This window comes from Akebia trifoliata, chromosome 12, assembly GCF_017979445.1.
Source record: "Akebia trifoliata isolate Shusen 1 chromosome 12, ASM1797944v1, whole genome shotgun sequence".
Lineage (NCBI taxonomy): Eukaryota > Viridiplantae > Streptophyta > Magnoliopsida > Ranunculales > Lardizabalaceae > Akebia > Akebia trifoliata.
Window position 1 is genome coordinate 33,413,855 of NC_141386.1, and position 18,007 is coordinate 33,431,861.

General features: G+C 34.5%; 2 protein-coding genes across 4 annotated transcripts; both read left to right on the forward strand.

Moving 5' to 3' along the window:
* The first annotated feature begins 2,286 nt into the window (after window positions 1-2,286).
* LOC147389690 (uncharacterized) lies at window positions 2,287-7,988 on the forward strand. Of its 2 annotated transcripts, none has more exons than XR_015170799.1 (3): window positions 2,287-3,406; window positions 7,017-7,186; window positions 7,279-7,984. XR_015170799.1 is itself a non-coding variant. In XM_086419078.1 (3 exons), exons 1-3 carry the CDS (start codon window positions 6,790-6,792, stop codon window positions 7,543-7,545), a joined length of 468 nt encoding a protein of 155 aa, XP_086275204.1. In that variant the 5' UTR covers window positions 4,077-6,789; the 3' UTR covers window positions 7,546-7,988. The 2 variants fall into 2 exon arrangements, 1 of the variants encoding a protein (XP_086275204.1); XM_086419078.1 differs by lacking the exon at window positions 2,287-3,406 and adding an exon at window positions 4,077-6,820 and having other exon boundaries at window positions 7,279-7,988.
* A 4,543-nt stretch (window positions 7,989-12,531) lies between these two features.
* On the forward strand, window positions 12,532-17,923 carry LOC147389691 (F-box protein At2g26160-like). Of its 2 annotated transcripts, none has more exons than XM_086418500.1 (4): window positions 12,532-12,685; window positions 12,892-14,083; window positions 17,242-17,411; window positions 17,491-17,923. In XM_086418500.1, exons 2-4 carry the CDS (start codon window positions 12,949-12,951, stop codon window positions 17,806-17,808), a joined length of 1,623 nt encoding a protein of 540 aa, XP_086274626.1. In that variant the 5' UTR covers window positions 12,532-12,685; window positions 12,892-12,948; the 3' UTR covers window positions 17,809-17,923. The 2 variants fall into 2 exon arrangements, with proteins under 2 accessions (XP_086274626.1, XP_086274627.1); XM_086418501.1 differs by having other exon boundaries at window positions 12,544-12,685; window positions 13,001-14,083.
* The last annotated feature ends 84 nt before the right edge of the window (window positions 17,924-18,007 follow it).

Here is an 18,007-nt window from a genome sequence, read left to right on the forward strand (position 1 = left end):
ATCTGAGACGTAATCTTCAACTGATCTCAAGGGTTCTTCTTAGGTACAATGTTTACTTAATTAATTACTAAATTTTTAAACTTGAATGAATGGTTGAATTTATAAAATAATTTGTACTATGTTTTCCTAATAATGTTTGTAGTTAAGGCGTGATTCACTGTGTCTGGAGGCACAACCAGGCCCACCAACCTTACATACAGGAATGACTAGTTGTAAGTTGATGAATATATATAGGAGATCAACCTGTAATACCTTAGGAAGAGTGATGGGTGCGTCGCCCACTGATCCAGATTGTTATAGGATCATTGTAGATGAGATCTTTGAGAGGAATTGATAAGAAAATGCAGCTTGTGCAAAGGGGACCGCTTCACATCTTTCTCTGTTATTTGGAAGAAATTTGGAGGTTTCCTCTACCAAAGGCACCCTCTCTATATTCTCTCTATATCTTCAATTCATATCATCATCCGATTCAGATCTAGAGGTAGAGATATGGAGGAGGCCTATTGGTTAACCCTTTCCGACTATTTTTTTTTTTTACTTTGATCGTGGACAAGTTGATCTTCACCAAAGATTATATCCAATCCGGTTTGAGTCTTCTTGCCTTGGAATTATCCTTATTGCTATCTATGAGATATTACTATTGTGGATATTAACTCAATATGACATCTGATGGGAGTTAGGTCGGATTCAAATTAATTGGATCACTAATTGATTCAAATAGCATTTCAGGCTCTTACCATATATCGATGTTTGAATTTGAAACCAATTTGCTGAAATTCATTTCGTGTCAAAATCAGATAAAAAAATATGTCATACAATTAAACAACGATTTGTGTATATTTCCACAATTCATTGAATTGGGATATAGTTCATCCATGAAGATGCAATTAGATATCATTTTGGACCCTTATCGGATTCTAAATCCTAAACCCAAATCTATAAGTTATCAGATAGAATTTCTAATATGATCCATTTATTGCTCTAGGTGAATTAGAATAAACTTATTGGAAGAGATTGTGAGACATTTTTGTTAGCGTTTGTCTATAGGTTTATTTTTGTTTCGGAAATATTTGACATTGAGATTTATTATTATAAAGTAATTGATTATTTATGTGTTGATTAATGACTCAAAACCATTTAAATTGATTACAAGGTCAATAAAATTACCAGTTGTAATCAACTACGAAAATGGTTAGCAAACGGCCCCTTATGCAAAGTAGAAAATCATATTTGCAGAAAGGGTCAATTATTAATGAACTCTTACCACAAGATCTGCATGTAAATATTTAAAAAAACTGGATAACATCAGTTAAGCATGAATAGTACACCTCTCTCCCCCCTTATTTAAAAACAATTGGTGGCTTTCATGAATAGTGCTTTTATTTTTTTGATAGAACATATGGTATTAAAAGTATTTAATATTTTAAAAGATGTGTTTACCACTTCAAGATTTGTTAAGTAAGAAAAGCATTTTCCTTGATAAGTACTTAGTAAGAAAAGTTTCCTTACCACATCAATTTGCGACATTTAAAAACAAGGTAGTAGATGACAAAATTCTAAGAATTTTCAATCTTTTTTTCAAAAAAACCGTTAATTTTCAGCGTTGAATTTTAATTTTAAATATGAGAGTTTGATGGCCATCCATTTTCAATATCTTGGATCAAGATTAACGAAAACTAGGAGGTTATGGTGTTGGATTGTCAATGTGACACTTCACGTGGAACCAGCAACTCTTAGTCAAATTAAAAAGGAACGACTAGTTGCACACCTCACCACTCATGGTTGGTTGCACACGAATCTTAAAAAAATAGTTTTTTTTTTTTTTTTTTTATAATTTTTATTTTAACATACTAGTCGCGCCTCATTAATGTGACCTAGGGTTCATGACTTAATTACCTTCACATGGCTTCATCTTCCCGACTCTATAAATTACAAACATGCTCACTATACAATCAAGAATTTCTCATAAAAATTATTGAACCAACGAAATTTTTTGTGGAAATGGTTGAAGAAGAAAAAAAAAATAGAGTGTAGAGGGAAATCTTACTTTGACAGATAGCCTGAGGTAAGGTTTGTTGAGAAACAAACTTTGATAATGTAAGGGAGTTTTTGTAATAAAATAGCAACAGATAGGTTTGCCCGGTAAATATATCAATAGATGTAGTGTGAGAAAAACGGGTATTTTTGGTATTTTAGAACTTCTGTTTTCAGGGTATAAGAGAGAAGTTAGTTACTCTGTCTCAGTCGATGGCGCGAAGCTCCTCTCTTGACGATTCCTTTTCCGCAGCTCCAATCGCGCAAATTCAAAGTTCGCATTTTCTTCTCTTTTTCAATACTTTTTTAATGTTAATCTATCTTACTCGTTCTGCGTTCCCTTTTTAGGGTTTTCTTCAAATCTTCAAACATGATCTCATACTCTAAGTACCTCTAGAGAGTAGAGATATGGCACCCAATTGGTCTGACCTTCCAGACCATCTTCTAACTCTAATCACAGACAGGTTGATCCTCAGCAAAGATTTCATCCGATTTGGTGCCACATGTCGTTCATGGGATTCTGTTTTCTCCGAAAATATCGATCGGTTACCTCGTCAACCTCCATTGCTAATGATTCCTTCAAAAATTACTCACAATCAACATTCACGCCATTTCTACAACATCTTTGATGAAAGGGTTTACGAATTACCACGTAACGATGTGTTCAAGGCATATCTGTCGGCCAACCCAACATTAACAAACAATTATATAGTTATAGTAATCTACGGTCCATATTCAAGATATGGTTTTCTAAGGCCTGGTGATTGAACTTGGACTAACATAGAATGGCATGGGAATGGGTTTGAGGATATTATATCCTATGAAGGTCAGTTTTATGCTGTTAAAGCCCTGGACACGTTACGACTTTTGATTTTACTTGTCCTGAACCCAAGCTTAAACCAGTTGCACCGTCTTTACCAGAGGAATATTGGACTCATAAGAAGTATATTGTGTAATTATCGGGGGATCTGTTGGTGGTTTTAAGGGCAGTGGAATACGTTGGTGACAATGAGATTGATGAGAATGAGGATGATGAGGATAGAGTGGATGAATGGACTTACACAACTGTTGGATTCCAAGTTTTCATATTGGACAGAAAGGAAGCGAAAGCTGGTCGAGATGAAGAGCATCGGTGGGCATGTTGTTCGTAGGTGACAACACTTCCTTGTCTCTTTTGGCTTCGGACTTCCCTGGAGGTAAGCCGAATTGCATTTATTTTACGGATGATAGGAAGGATGCATATTTCCGTCCACCATATGGACCTCATGACATTGGAGTATTCAACTTAGAAGATGGGAGTTTTGAACAACATTACGTGATGGAGTCCCCGATGGTGGTGCCACACCCATTTGGGTTGAGCCTACAGTACAAGGTTACTTCATTTAACTCATTTTTATATTAACCTCTAAGTTTTGACTGGCGAGTGCGTTTTCAGAAGTTTTGCTTGCAAAATTTTCGATAAAATGAGTAGTTGAGTGATGATTTTAGTATTTTTCCAATAATAGTATAGTACTATTTTGGGTAAAGTGAATAGTGTTCTAAATTACTGGGCTTTGGGTGATTTATGGAGGAATATGATATTAGGGTTAGAAATTAAATGATGTAAATTGTAGTTTTGTTTGATTTTAAGAATCTTGGTAGAAAATGCATGCTATTGTGTTGAGATTGATCTCGTATCTTGTTGGAGTATTACATCTCATATTGAAAGCATGGAATTAAAAAGGAAAGAAGAAAGACTTAAAGTAGAAAGAAAGTTAGAAGAGAAGAGTTAGTTATTTCAGTTAGAAGAGTTTGTTAGTTAGTTAGAAGAGTTAGTAATTTCAGTTTATTCTGATATTGTACTATTGATGTATTATATATAGGACTCAACTCTAATGTAAATTCATGAATTACAATTCAGTAGTTTACCAAGTTCTCTTTGCTTTCTCTGTTTTTCGATACTTTTTCTTCACCAAGTTCAGATTCATCTGATTTTCAACATATCTTGAATGGATGTTTATTAGTAGTTATTTTGAGAATGATGGGAATCATGTTAATTGATTTGTATTCAATTAAGTTAAAAAATTGCTACTCATTTCTCCTCTTACTTAGTGTTTATCCATGAAACTCATGTTTAATTTTTTAGTTTAGAGAACTCTAAATCATTTGATTGGTAAGTGATGAGTCGTTTTATTCAGGTTCCATCTGTAATTCACTATGTATTAGAGAACTAATGTTTTCTTGAGGAATTCTGGATCTAATGCTATATCTGATGGATTTATATTTTCAAATGGGTTTTTGGAACTATTCACACCAAGACATTGCTATTTCATCTGTCCTATTTTAATCTGAAATGATAATTAGTTCATGTTTTATTAAATAATGACATGTGTATTTGAGGTTTATTTTTTTGGTTGTTTTCTAATTTCTATTTTGGATAAAGTGGGGTGGATGTTAAAAGTTTTAGTTGGTTAACCAATTCAGTCTGATGTTTTGGTTTCGCAAATCCAGTGAAGTCAGGATATTGATTGAGGAATGAGGATTTCTATGGGTTTAACTAGTTAATTGATTCTAGTTGAATACCGTATTTATGATGTCTTTGAGACAACTATATGTGGAAACGATTCTTTTGGTAAGTTAAGATTCATATGTAGTTAAAATATGTGAATTGGGGATTTTTAGTGATATGTAAAACTGTGGGTGATCTTTTAGTCTATTAATATGTTTAGTAAATTCAAATAATGGTTGGATAGTGAAATCTAGTTTTGGGTTCTTGTAAGTATCTGATCATATTCAGGTTAGGTTAAATTGAATTGCACGGTTTGTATGCTTGTGCTTGAGTTTGTGATTAGAGTGGTAGTCAAGTTGAAGGAGTCTATTTGAGAAAATACAGAGTAGTATCTGTAATATGAAGTGTATACACTATTAAGATGCAATTATTTATACAGTGGGGAGTGAAGTGATGTCTATTAAGAGGTCATAGATTGGGAGAAGGTGAAAATAGTTGTGATTAGTGTATAATTGATTTTTCACTTTAATAGAGGCTTTGTTTATCACAAATAAACTTCATGAAATTCCATAAATGCATGGTGATTTCAGTCCGGGTACCTAGTTTTATTGATTTATGTTATTTTATGCCAATAGGCAATGGAAATTATCTGTTATGATTCGAGCATGTTTTTAATATGCATTAAATTATGAATGTTGTCTTATTGTTGTTTGATTTTGCCTTTGGAAAATTTGGTTTCTGTAGCCTGTGTTTTGAAAGGCCACAGGGTCATTTTCTCAGTGGATTATTTTTATTTGAAAAAAAAAAATTGAATGGCCACTAAGCCAGTTGCGTTGAGACTGATATGTATGTCGTTTGTATGATACCATTATGATTTCGAGAATGGTTTTGCTATGTGATTCTGATATATTATATCTATATGTTTTTTGATATGCTATGGGATTCTGATGAGAAATGAATACCTCAGCAGATGGGGCATAATAATTCCTTGGGTGCAAGACTCTAAACTCATTATTGGACCCAGGTGGCTTCTCTGTGTCTATGAGAGCACATATTTTCTTTGTCACAGGTATGATCAGGCTATCAGTGTGTCAGGATAGTCTCAACTGTTTTTCTGGTGGAGTCAGATTTTAACTGGAGTTTCAGTTCAGTTTTACCATGTGAACCCAACAAATACCATTTTTCTCAGGAGCTTTCTTTGGAGTCTATGCTAGTGGGGTTGTTGATTTAACCTGGTGTAGCAGTATGGGGTAACATTTGATATTAAATTATGGTATCAATCTATATAATAAAACACAACTGGGCCCACAGTTGCTACAGTTATGGGTATAAACATCCCATCATTCCTTTTGTGTAGACCCAGTTTATTGCCTTCTCTCTTCAACCCTTCTACTTTTTTGTCTTTCCCCTCCTCCCCCATCTCTTCCTCCCTTTCTTCAATAATACCCCTCCAATTTTATTATTTTTCCTCTTTTACCCCCTCAACCCCCAAAGAGAAGGTTTGGTAGGCACAGGCAAACTCTAGTTTATCTATTTGGTAGCCTGGACATTATATGATAATCACAGCTATTCTACGGAGTTTGACCAGTATCTCGAGATATCTTGATTTGCCTGATTTGTCTATACATGGGGTTTAAATCAAAAACATATCGAGGTGACTGTTGAAAGATCTAATGTTTAAGTAGGAGAGTTATTTAGATTCATGAGTTCATTTTCCTGTTTTCATCGTATGAATTGAGAAAGGTGTGTTTTGTGCAGGTTACTTTAGTTTTGTACAAGTTTGCATAACAATAATTTTTAAAATTTTGAAATGAGTATCTAGAAAACACGATGAAGTTTTCAAAGCCTCTCATAACTGATTAAACTCTGCATATTTTATTGATTTTAAACAACCACTTGTTTTACTTGCATTTGAACCCTATTATTTGACTTTTACTTAATGCCCTTTCCCAATTCACCTTCCTATAATTGGATGCAGTGTAGGACAGCAGTAGCTGAAGTAGAATTTTGATGTAAAACAATCATCCGATAAGTCATGGTTACAGAATAGCAATAGCGATTAGAGATCACAAGGTAAGCAGGTAGTGTGGTGTACAATTGTCTTAGGGCTATTTGTGATTATAGAAGAAGGTAAGAATGAGTTGGGAGAACAAATGAAAAGATATCTGTAAGTCAGTAGTCATGTTTTATGTATGTTATGATTGTAGGTTGGTTGTGGATGAATTACTTATGAATGATGCAATATGGAGGATGGGATGCATGTATAGATGAATTGGATATCTAGTTTGCGTTATACAGGTATTTCTCTATCATGTAAATTTTTGTAAGTAGTGCTACTGAAATTTCGTAGAATTCTAATAGGTAGAGATAGACGATTTAGCTTCCTTTTCTAATTTAAATTATCTAATGTGATTATATGTATGAAATAAATATTCTTGATGCCGTGTATGAGACATGGGTTTAGATGTTCTAAGATACATTCTTCATGTTTCAGCTCCTTACAAGAAAGTCTTAGAACAGAAAAATTCATCAAATGCATCCACTCAAACTGAAATTGATCAGTTGAAGGAAGATATGAAGGAGTTGAGAAGGCTTTTCGATGCCTCTCATTCTACAGTTGAGACACAGATGCAGTCTTCCACTGATCCCAGGAGTTCTTCTAAGGTACAATGCTTGCTTAATTAATTTGTAGATCCCTAAGCTTAAATATTAGTTTTATAAAATATTCATAGGTAAAGCATGATTCATTGCATCAGGAGGCATTGTCTCGCCCACCGACCGCACAGACAAGAATGAGTGGTTGTAAGTTGATGAATATATATCGGAAATCCACTTGTATTGCCTTAGGAAGAGTGATGGGTGTGTCGCACGATGATCCAGGTTGTTATAGGATCATTGTAGATGAGATCCTTGAGAGGAGTGTGGACTTGCTAAATGGAGAAGGAATCTTTGCAGATTTGACAATTGGCGATGTCATTGAATGGCCCCAATTTAGCACAGAGTCTTACTCCGTCTCCACCTGATAAGAAAGATTTGTATAAAACACTAATTTTTATTTTATGCTTTTGAAAATCATGAAAATTATAAAATTATCATTACTTGCAAAAGCTTGGACTTGATCTTTCAATTTACTGTGATTGATTATTATTTTTCACTTTCCTGTTTACTGTGATGGTGATAGTCACATTGTGGGGTAATGGTTGTGAGAGAGGGATGTTTTGATACTTCTAAAAGTTTTGTTCAATATTCACCTGCTTTTTCAAGTTGATGGTTTGTCCCCCTTTGACTTGTTGACTTGACCCCTCAGGTGATTTAGACCCCTCCATTTTTTGTGAATATTTGAGATACCCCTTGTCTTTTTCAAGTTAGGACCCACCCCTTTCTCCCTCTCGAAGTTTAGGTGATTTAGGCACGTTTGAGATGGCCTATGCACCTTTGATCAATTCTCCCACTCCCCCTCAATATTTTGGGTGATATCGACAAACCCTCTATATTTTGGGGAATATTTCCTGTACCATGTGTTTTCAAACTAGTGATATGCTCCTTTTCGACCTTATCTTTCTTTTCTACCAGAAAATATAACCTAAGTACTCTCATTTCCAAAAATCTATTAGTTAGAAAATCTTTTATTAAATTAATTTTTAATCTTTTTAATCCGTTGTTTTGATCCTTGCCTTAATTTCTAATAGAAAAAAAATCTAAGTATCTTCTATTTCAAAAATCATATCTTGTTCATTAGGTTCGAAGATTGTAGATTAATCTTTAGGCTGAAAATTGGGTAAAAGTTTTATCCTAGACATTGAATATGGCTGATTTTGTGAAGTGAAATCAAAGGGTCTTTGGTTTCAGGTTGAAAATTGGTTATTGGGATCATCTTCAGCTAGTCTACTAGAGAAGATTGATTGGGTTTGAAAATGGGGTTTACCCACTGGGGGTTAGTTGAGATGGTAAGAAGTGACTGGGTTTGCTCAGCAGGTCGTGACTTTGAATTTTTATATACTCCTCCACAGAAATGTGATTACTTAAATGGTGTCATTTGACAGGTGGGATGATGCGTGATATCCAGGGATTAGTTCTATCGGATATGATTATTGTATGGATCGGGCAAAACTTGATGGATTGTGCACAACCCACTAGCCACATGGATACCCGATTTAAAAAAAAAAGGGATATCCTGTTTATAAAAAAAAAAAAAAAAAAAAAAATATATATATATATATATATGGATTAGGATCCGTATACACATAAAGCTACAATGTGTTTTGTCTTATATGGGCAAAAATGTTTGGAATTAGCTGATTTTTTGTGAGGATGATCTCTATGATGAGAAGATCATCCTCACAAAAAATCAGCCCATTCCGAACCTTTTTAACCATATAAGACAAAAACGTTGTAGTTTTATGAGTAGCTTTATGTGTCTACAGAACCCCACCCTCTCTCTCTCTCTCTATATATATATATATATATATATGGGTCGGGTTCCGTTAGACCCCCATTACAACCCCCTTTGCGACACACCATTTTGTCTTATATGGGCAAAATTTTTGGAATGGGCTGATTTTTTGTGAGGATGATCTCTATGGTGAGGAGATCATCTTTGCCAAAAATCAGCTCATTATGAAATTTCTAACCCCATGTTTACAAGTTGAAAAATTTTAGACCGTCCAATTTTTGTAAATCAATTTTGATGGGGTTAGAAGTTTTGGAATGGGATGATTTTTTGCCAGGATGATCCCCTCATCACAGTAATCATCCTCACAAAAAATCAGCCCATTTCAAACATTTTTATCCATATAAGACAAACAGTGAGTCGTAATGGGGGTCGTAATAACGCCATCCATATATATATATAGCGTTATTACAACCCTTATTACGACTCATATTGCGACACACCGTTTGTCTTATATGGGCAAAAATGTTAGGAATGGGCTGATTTTTGTGAGGATGATCTCTGTAACGAGGGGATCATCCTGGCAAAAAATCATCATATTCCAAAACTTTTAACCCCATCAAAATTGATTTACAAAAAATTTTCAACTTGTAAACATGGGGCTAGAAGTTTCAAAATGAGCTGATTTTTGGCAAGGATGATCTCCTCACCATAGAGATCATCCTCACAAAAAATCAGCCCATTCCAAACATTTTTGCCCATATAAGACAAAACGGTGTGTTGCAATGTGAGTCGTAATAGGGGTATACTGAACCCGACCCTACATATATAAATATATATATATCAAGAACAAGGGGGCTTTTTGGCTTTTTGGTGAAATATTTGAGATATGCTACCCTATGGATATCTCCTTTGGGCACCATACTTTGTGGCATTCATGCCACTGTGTCATCCAACCTCCAAATCGATTCCAGATTGTTAGCTAGTCTTCAAAATCTAATAGGATTTTTCATAATATTCTTGTGCATAATTTTTTCATATAATTAAGAAACTTAAATAGAGAGAGTCCTAGCTAGCCACCATGAATTAGTTCCCCCGAAGTACCCACTTCGTACAAATTACCCATGTACAATACACCAATCTCCTACCTTTTCCACTTAAACACAAATACTTCTAAATAATCATTTTATATTTCTCACCTATCGTAACGAAATTACATCAACCACCATTTTGGTACGGATCACACTGCCCCCATAATCTCCATTGTCGTGGTTCCAATTTTCAGATGGTTATTTAAAGTGGCAGTTCGCCTGATAAATCCCTTCATGTTCATTAATAATGAGATTTATCTGGCAAGACTCGCAATTGGTTTTTTATTATAAAAAAAATTGCTTAGAGTTCCAAGTGAGCCTTTCTTTATCAAGTTTGTTATCCAACAAACCTTAAAGTGGGACTCATATTCTTTAAATTAAATACTTATTATGTTTTTCTCTTTTTAACATCTACTCTCTTAAATAATGAATCAAATATATATAAATAGGGCAGTGTTCCATAGATAATTTTCTAGACAACGTTTTGTCTTATATGAAAAAATAGTTTCGGAATGGGCTGATTTTTTGCAAGGATCATTCCCTCACCATAGAGATCGTCCTCACAAAAAATCAGCTCATTCCAAAACTTTTTGCCTATATAAGACAAAACACGTTATTTAGATCGTTGTCTAGAATGTTGTCTAGGGATCCCGACCTATATATATATATATATATATGAATTTTATCATGAAATCTGGAAGATAGCCAATGTAGTCCCTATGATGATTTAAAAGAAATAATTGATGTTGAGAGGAGAAAGGGTATTTGATTTAAAGAATTAGGGTGTTATACGTAGTTTATTGAACAATTTTAAATCGATAAAAAAAAGAGTGTTATACATATTTCATCTTTTAAAAGAAAAGAGATTTACAAAATAGACCTCACTGTTGCATTTTTATTACAAAAACTCCCTTGGAGTTCTGAGAACTATATTGGAACCTTACGTAATCAAGTTTATTGCCGGACAAACCTTTAAGTGGGATCCATCTCATTTTAAAAGATCGAATATCTATAATAACTTTAATTCTCTATATCAAATACTCACTATAATCTCTCTCTCCTCTCAAGATTTCTTATCTATCGAAACCATAAATTGGATTTTAAAATGTTTTCTATAATTATTTTGATCTTGATTTTGATTTTATAATGAAATCTAGAAGATTTTGTCCTTGTATGGCCAATGTGGGTCCAATGATGATTTTGGGGATAAATAATTGATGACGAGAGGAGAGAGGATATAATAGATATTTACTTTAAAATATGAAATATTATACTTATTAAACCTTTTAAAAGAATATGGGTTTCACTTCAACAAACTTGGTAAAATAAGGTTCCTTAAGAGTTGTTTGAAATTTAAGGGAATTTTTGTAATAAAATTGTATCGATGAGGTCTGCTTGTTAAATCTCTCTTAAAGGAATGTGGGTCTTATTTTAACATTTATTCAATAACAAACTTGAATCCTTCTTGAGTTGTCAGAATTCTATAATAAATAAAACGTAATAGTTAAATAGGATATTTTTGTAATTTAAAAAAGAATCATGATTTTCTAACGCCTTCTCTGACACACGTCCCATGATGTAGCATAAGCTAGAATCATAGATTTTTCCTTGGGATACACAATTGTACATCCCCTTAAGTGTAATGATTTTCTGACTCCCTCTCTGACACACCCCCTTTAGGTCTCATGCATAAAGCCACGTTATGAGAGTTAGGGTGTGCGTCAGAGGGGGGAGTTAGGAAGTCATTACACTTTTGAAAAGAGTCCTGATTTTCCAACTCACCTCTGATAGACTATCCCTTAGCTCTCATGCACAAAGCCACGTTACGAGAGTTAGGGTGTGTGTCAGAAAATCATTACACTTTTGAAAAAAGTCCTGATTTTCTAGCTCACCTCTGACAAACTCCCCCTTAGCTCTCAAGCATAAAGCCACGTTACGAGAGTTAGGGTGTGTGTCAGAGAGAGGAGTCAGAAAATCATTATACTTTTGAAAAGAGTCCTAATTTTCTAACTCACTTCTGACAGATTCCCCCTTAGCTCTCATGCATAAAGCCATGTTATGAGAGTTAGGGTGTGTGTCAGAGGGGGGAGTCAGAAAATCATTACACATTTGAAAAAAGTCCTGATTTTCTAATTCACCTCTGATAAACTCTCCTTTAGCTCTCATGCATATAGTCACATTACGAGAGTTAGGATGTGTGTCAGAGGGGGGAGTCAGAAAATCATTATACTTTTGAAAAGAGTCCTGATTTTCTAACTCACCTCTTACAGACTCCCCTTTAGCTCTCATGCATAAAACCATGTCAGGAGAGTTCGGTGGGAGTTTGTTAGAGGTGAATCAGAAAATCATTATTTTTTTAAAAACTAAGCTACTTGATTATGTTGATCATAGTTTTTCTTTTTGACCAAAATAACCCTAGCTGTATTGAGTTTAGATATAAAGGTGTGGTCATTTGTGGATCCAAATTTCCTTGTGAGAAAAGGGTATTTTTGATATTTTAGAATGGTTGTTTAGTTGCTTAGGTGAGGGACTAAGGGTATATATCTGCATAAACAAAGATACCGCCAATGGGTATTCATTTCAGAAACAAGTTAGTTCCTCCTCCTCCTTCAGTCGAACTTTAGAAGGCTCGAAGCCCCTCTCTTGACGATCTCTCTTCCAAAGTTCCAATCCCGATTCAAAGTACGCATGTTCTTCTCTCTCTCTATTGGTTGGAAAAATCTTTTTCATAAAATTTCTTAGATATTCTAAAAACCCTATTCAATTTCAAGTTAAACTTAGATAAAATCCCTTTATACTTAAACCAGAAAGAAAGGTTTTATTTTATTTTTTATTTAAAATAAAATCTTCCATTAATTTATCTTTCTCTTTCTTGTTTTCTTTTTAAGGTTTTCTGTAAAATCTTCAAACATCATCACATTCAGTAGCTCTAGAGAGTAGGAGACATGGCGCCCAATTGGTCTGACCTTTCAGATCATCTTCTAACTTTGATCACAGACAAGTTAATCCTCATCAAAGATTTCATCCGATTTGGTGCCACATGCCGTACATGGAATGCTGTTTTCTCCGAAAATATTGATCGTTTACCCCGTCAACCTCCATTGCTAATGATTCCTACAAAAATTACCCACAGTCAACACTCACGCAAATTCTACAATATATTCGATAAAATAGTTTTCGACTTACCCATACCAGTGTCCCAAAGACTCCATTGTCGTGGTTCCAGCTTTGGATGGCTATTTACAGTAGAAGAAAGTTTGGCTGTTCGCCTTTTAAATCCTTTCTTGTCATTCTATAATGAGATCCATCTCCCCTCTGTAAATTCTTTAGAAGTCAATTACCCGCGTAATGATCTGTTCAAGGCAGTTCTATCAGCCAACCCAACATTAACATCCAATTTTGTAATTATGGTAGTACATGGTGCAAATGGAAGATTGGGTTTTCTAAAGCCTGGTGATAGAACGTGGACTTCAATGGAATGGGGAGGGAATGGGTATGAGGATATTATTTCCTATGAAGGTGAGCTTTATGCTGTCAACTTCATGGGGGGTGTTGTGACTTGTGACTTTAGTTCTCCTCAGCCAGAGCTTATCGAAGTTGCACCATCTTTACCAGAGGAATATTGGACGGAAAAGAAGTATATTGTGGAATTTTTGGGGGAGCTGTTGCTGGTTAGAAGGGTAGTGGAGTTCATTGGTCAGGATGACATTGATGAGGATGAGGAGCAAAATGAGGATGTTGAGGATAGAGAGGAGGACTGGGCTTATGTAACTGTTGGATTCCAAGTCTTCATACTCGACCGAATGGAAGCGAAATGGGTCGAAGTGAAGGGCATCGGTGGACATATGTTGTTCTTGGGCGACAACACTTCCTTCTGTCTTTTGGCTTCAGACTTCCCTGGAGGTAAGCCGAATTGCATCTATTTCACAGATGATAGGAGGGAAGCATATTTCAGTCCGCCATATGGGCCTCATGATATTGGAGTCTTCAACTTAAAAGATATGAGTTTTGAACCACATTACGTGATGGAGTCACCGATGATCATGCCCGCACCCATTTGGGTTGAGCCTACAGTACAAGGTTGCTTCCCTTAACTCGTTTTTATTTTAACCTAGTAGTTTTGGTTGGTGAGTGTGTTTTGGGGAAATTGAATTCACAAAAAATGTTTTGGGTTTTACTTGCAAAATGTTCGATAAAATGGGTAGTAGAGTGATGATTTTACTATTTTCCCAATAATAGTATAATAGTATTTTGGGTAAAGTGAGTAGTTTTCTACAGGCTTGATTTATTTATTTATTTCAGATTTTTGTCTAAATTACTGGGTTTTGGGTGATTGATGGAAGGATTTGATGGTAGGGTAAGAAATTAAATGATATAAATTGTAGTTTTGTTAGATTTTATGAATCTAGGCAGAAAATACATGTTTGGTGCGTACGGGATTTCAAGCCCCTAATCAAGCTATTGTGTTGAGATTGATTTCAGAACTTGAATGGGTGTAAATTACTTATTTTGAGAAAGATGTTGATCATGTTAATTGGTGTATTCAATTAAGTTAAGAAATTGCTAGTCATTTCCCGTCTTAGGGTTTATCCATGAAACTAATATTTAGTTTCTTAGTTTAGAAAACTCTGAGTCATTTGATAAGTTGTTTTAATTAGGGTTCAATGTAATTCAATTATTTATTAGAGAACTAAAGTATTCTATTCTTGAGGAATTCTGAATTTAGTGTTATATGTGATGGATTTATATTTTCAAATGGGGTTTAGAACTGTTTACACCGAGAAATTGCTATTTCATCTGGGCTGTTTTAATCTGAAATGATAATTAGTCCATGTTTTATTAAATTAGGACATGTGAATTTGAGGTTTATTTAATTGGTTGTTGTTTTCTAAGTTCTATTTTTGATAAATTGTGGTTTATGTTTAATGTTAAAAGTTTTAGTTGGTTAACAAATTCAGTCTGTTGTTTTGGTTTCTCTAATCCAGCGAAATCAGGATATTAATTGAGGAATGCGGATTTCTATGAGTTTAGCTAGTTAATTGATTCTAGTTGAATCAATTGTTTATGATGTCTTTGAGACAATTATACGTGGAAATGATTCTTTAGGCAAGTTAAGATTTGTACGTAGATAAAAGGCATGAATTGGGGATTTTAGTGATATGTAAAACTGCGAGTGATCTATTAGTAGGAGTGGGATTAATAATAAATCCGAATAATGGTTGGATAGTGAAACCTAGTTTTGGATTCTTGTAAGTATCTGATCATACGTAGGGTGTCACAAGTTTCAAGTAAGCTTAAAGTGAAGTCCACGGTTTGTATGTTTGTGCTTGAGTTTGTGATTAGAGTGGTAGTTAAGTTGAAGGGAGTCTGTTTGAGAGTCAAAATAAGGATTTTTCTTTGTAATGTGAAGTGTATACATACACTGTTGGGATGCGATTATGTTATGCAGTAGTGAGTGATGTATTAAGAGATCAATGAGTGAGAAAAGGGTAAAGTAGTTATGATTAGTGTATAAGTGATTTTTCAGTTTAATAGGGGTTTTGGTTATCACATATAAACTTCATGAGATTCCATAAATGCATGGTGATTTCAGCTTACAGGAATGGGTACATGGTTTTATCGATTTATGTTATATATGTTTTTTATGCCTATAGGCAATGTGAATTATCTGTTATGATTTAAGCATGTTTTTAGTATACATTTAATCATGAATGTCATTTGATTTTGTGTTTGGAAATTTTGGTTTCTCTAGCCTGAGTTTTGCAAGGCCACTGGGTCAATTTTCGAGAAAACTGTGTATTTATTTTGAAAAGGGCCGGTGGATTAGTTTTATTTGAAATTTTTTGAATGGTCATTGGTCCAGTTGTATATCTTTAGTATGATACCATTGTGATTTGGAGAATGGTTTTGCTAAATGATTCTTATATATACTATGTTTTTTATATACTATGTGATTCCGATGAGAAAGGAATACCTCAGCAGATGGGGCATAATGATCCCTTGAGTGCAAGACCCTAAACCTATTATTAGATCCAAGTGGTTTCTACTTGTCTATGGGAGCACACATTTACCTTAACACAGGTACGATTGGGCTATCGATGTCGGGATAGTCTAGGCCGGTTGTTCTGGTGAACTCAGATTTTAACTGGAGTATCAGTTCAGTTTTACTGTGTGAACCTATCAGGATCTTTCTTTGGTGACTATACTAGTGGTGGGGCTGTTGATTTTACCCAGTGTAGCAGGAGTGGCTAACATTTGATATTAGTTCTGATTTCAATTTATCTATATGGTAGCCTGGATGTGATATACACAGTTATTCTGTGGAGCTTGACTGATATTTCGAGATTTCTTGATTTTCCTAATTTAAAACCCTATCGAGGTGACTGTTGAAAGACCTAATGTTTTAGTAGGAGAGTTGTTTAGTTACATGGGTTCATTTTCCTGATTTCATCGAATGGATTGAGGGAGAAGTGTGTTTTGGGTCGGTTACTTTAGTTTTGGACATTATCATGCGAGTTCAGAGTTTGCATAACGATAATTGAAACTTTGCAAAGCAACTTTGAGGTCGTGGGTTCAAGTTCAGCTTACTCATATAAAAAAATTATTAAAATTTTGAAATGAGTATTTTACAAATAGAAAAAGATGATGTAGTTCTCAAATCCTCTCGTAACCTTATAAACTTTACATATTTTATTGGGTTAAACACCACTTGTTTTACTTGCATTTAAGCCCTGTCATTTGACTTTTACTTAATGCCCTTTCCCATTTCACCCTCCTACAATTATATGCAGTGTAGGATAGCAGTAGCTGAAGTAGAATTTTGATGTGCAACAATCATCCAATAAGTCATGGTTACAGATTAGCAATAGTGATTAGAGATTGCAAGGTTAGCAGATGTGTGTTTTGATAGTAGGTTGGATGTGAAATAAATTACTTATGTGATGCAGTATGGAGGTTGGGATGTATGTATAGATGAATTGGATATCTGATTTGAATTATACAGGTATTTCTCTATCATGTAAATTTTCGTAAATCTGATTTTATCGCTGGTGCTACCGATGTTTCGTAGAATTCCAATACTAATGAGTTTGAAGATTTAGCTTCCTTTCTAATTTAAATTATCTAATATGGTTATATGAATGATCTAAATAAAATGTTGTATTTTAATGGTCCTAATACTTGAGGCTGCGTATGAGTCATGGTTTTAAATGTTCTAAGACCCATTGTGCATGTTTCAGCTCCTTACAAGAAAGTCTTAGAACAGAAAAATTCATCAAATGCATCCATTCAGACTCAAATTGATCAGTTGAAGGAAGATATGAAGGAGTTGAAGAAGCTTTTCGCAGTATCTCGTTCTACAGTTGAGATACAGATGCAGTCTTCCACTGATCCCGGGAGTTCTTCTAAGGTACACTGTTTACTTAATTAATTAGTAGATTCCTAAATTTAAATAAATAACTTTATAAATACTCACATATTTTTTGTAGGTAAGTTACGATTCACCGCATCAGGCGGCACTGCTGCCTGACCCACAAACTGCACAGACGAGAATGAGTAGTTGTAAATTGATGAATATATATCAGAAATCCACTTGTATTGCCTTAGGAAGAGTGGTGGGTGTGTCGCAAGACGATCCAGGTTGTTATAAGATCATTATAGATGAGATCCTTGAAGGGAACGTTGACTTGCTAAACGGAGAAGGAACCTTTGCAGATTTGACAATTGGTGATGTCATTGAATGGCCCCAATTTAGAACAGTCTTATTCCATCTCCAACTGATAAAGAAAGATTCTGATAAACACTAATTTTCTTTGGATGGTTTTGAAAAGATGAAAATTATAAATTTATCATTACCTGTAAATGCTTGGACTTGATATTTCAATTTATTGTGATCGCTATTTTAAACTTTCTTTTTTAGTAGCCTTTTACTTGAAGAACCATAGATTTTAGGTTATTTGATTATGAATGCTGGAAGTAGGTAGTGCTTTGTTTGGTGGTGGTGGT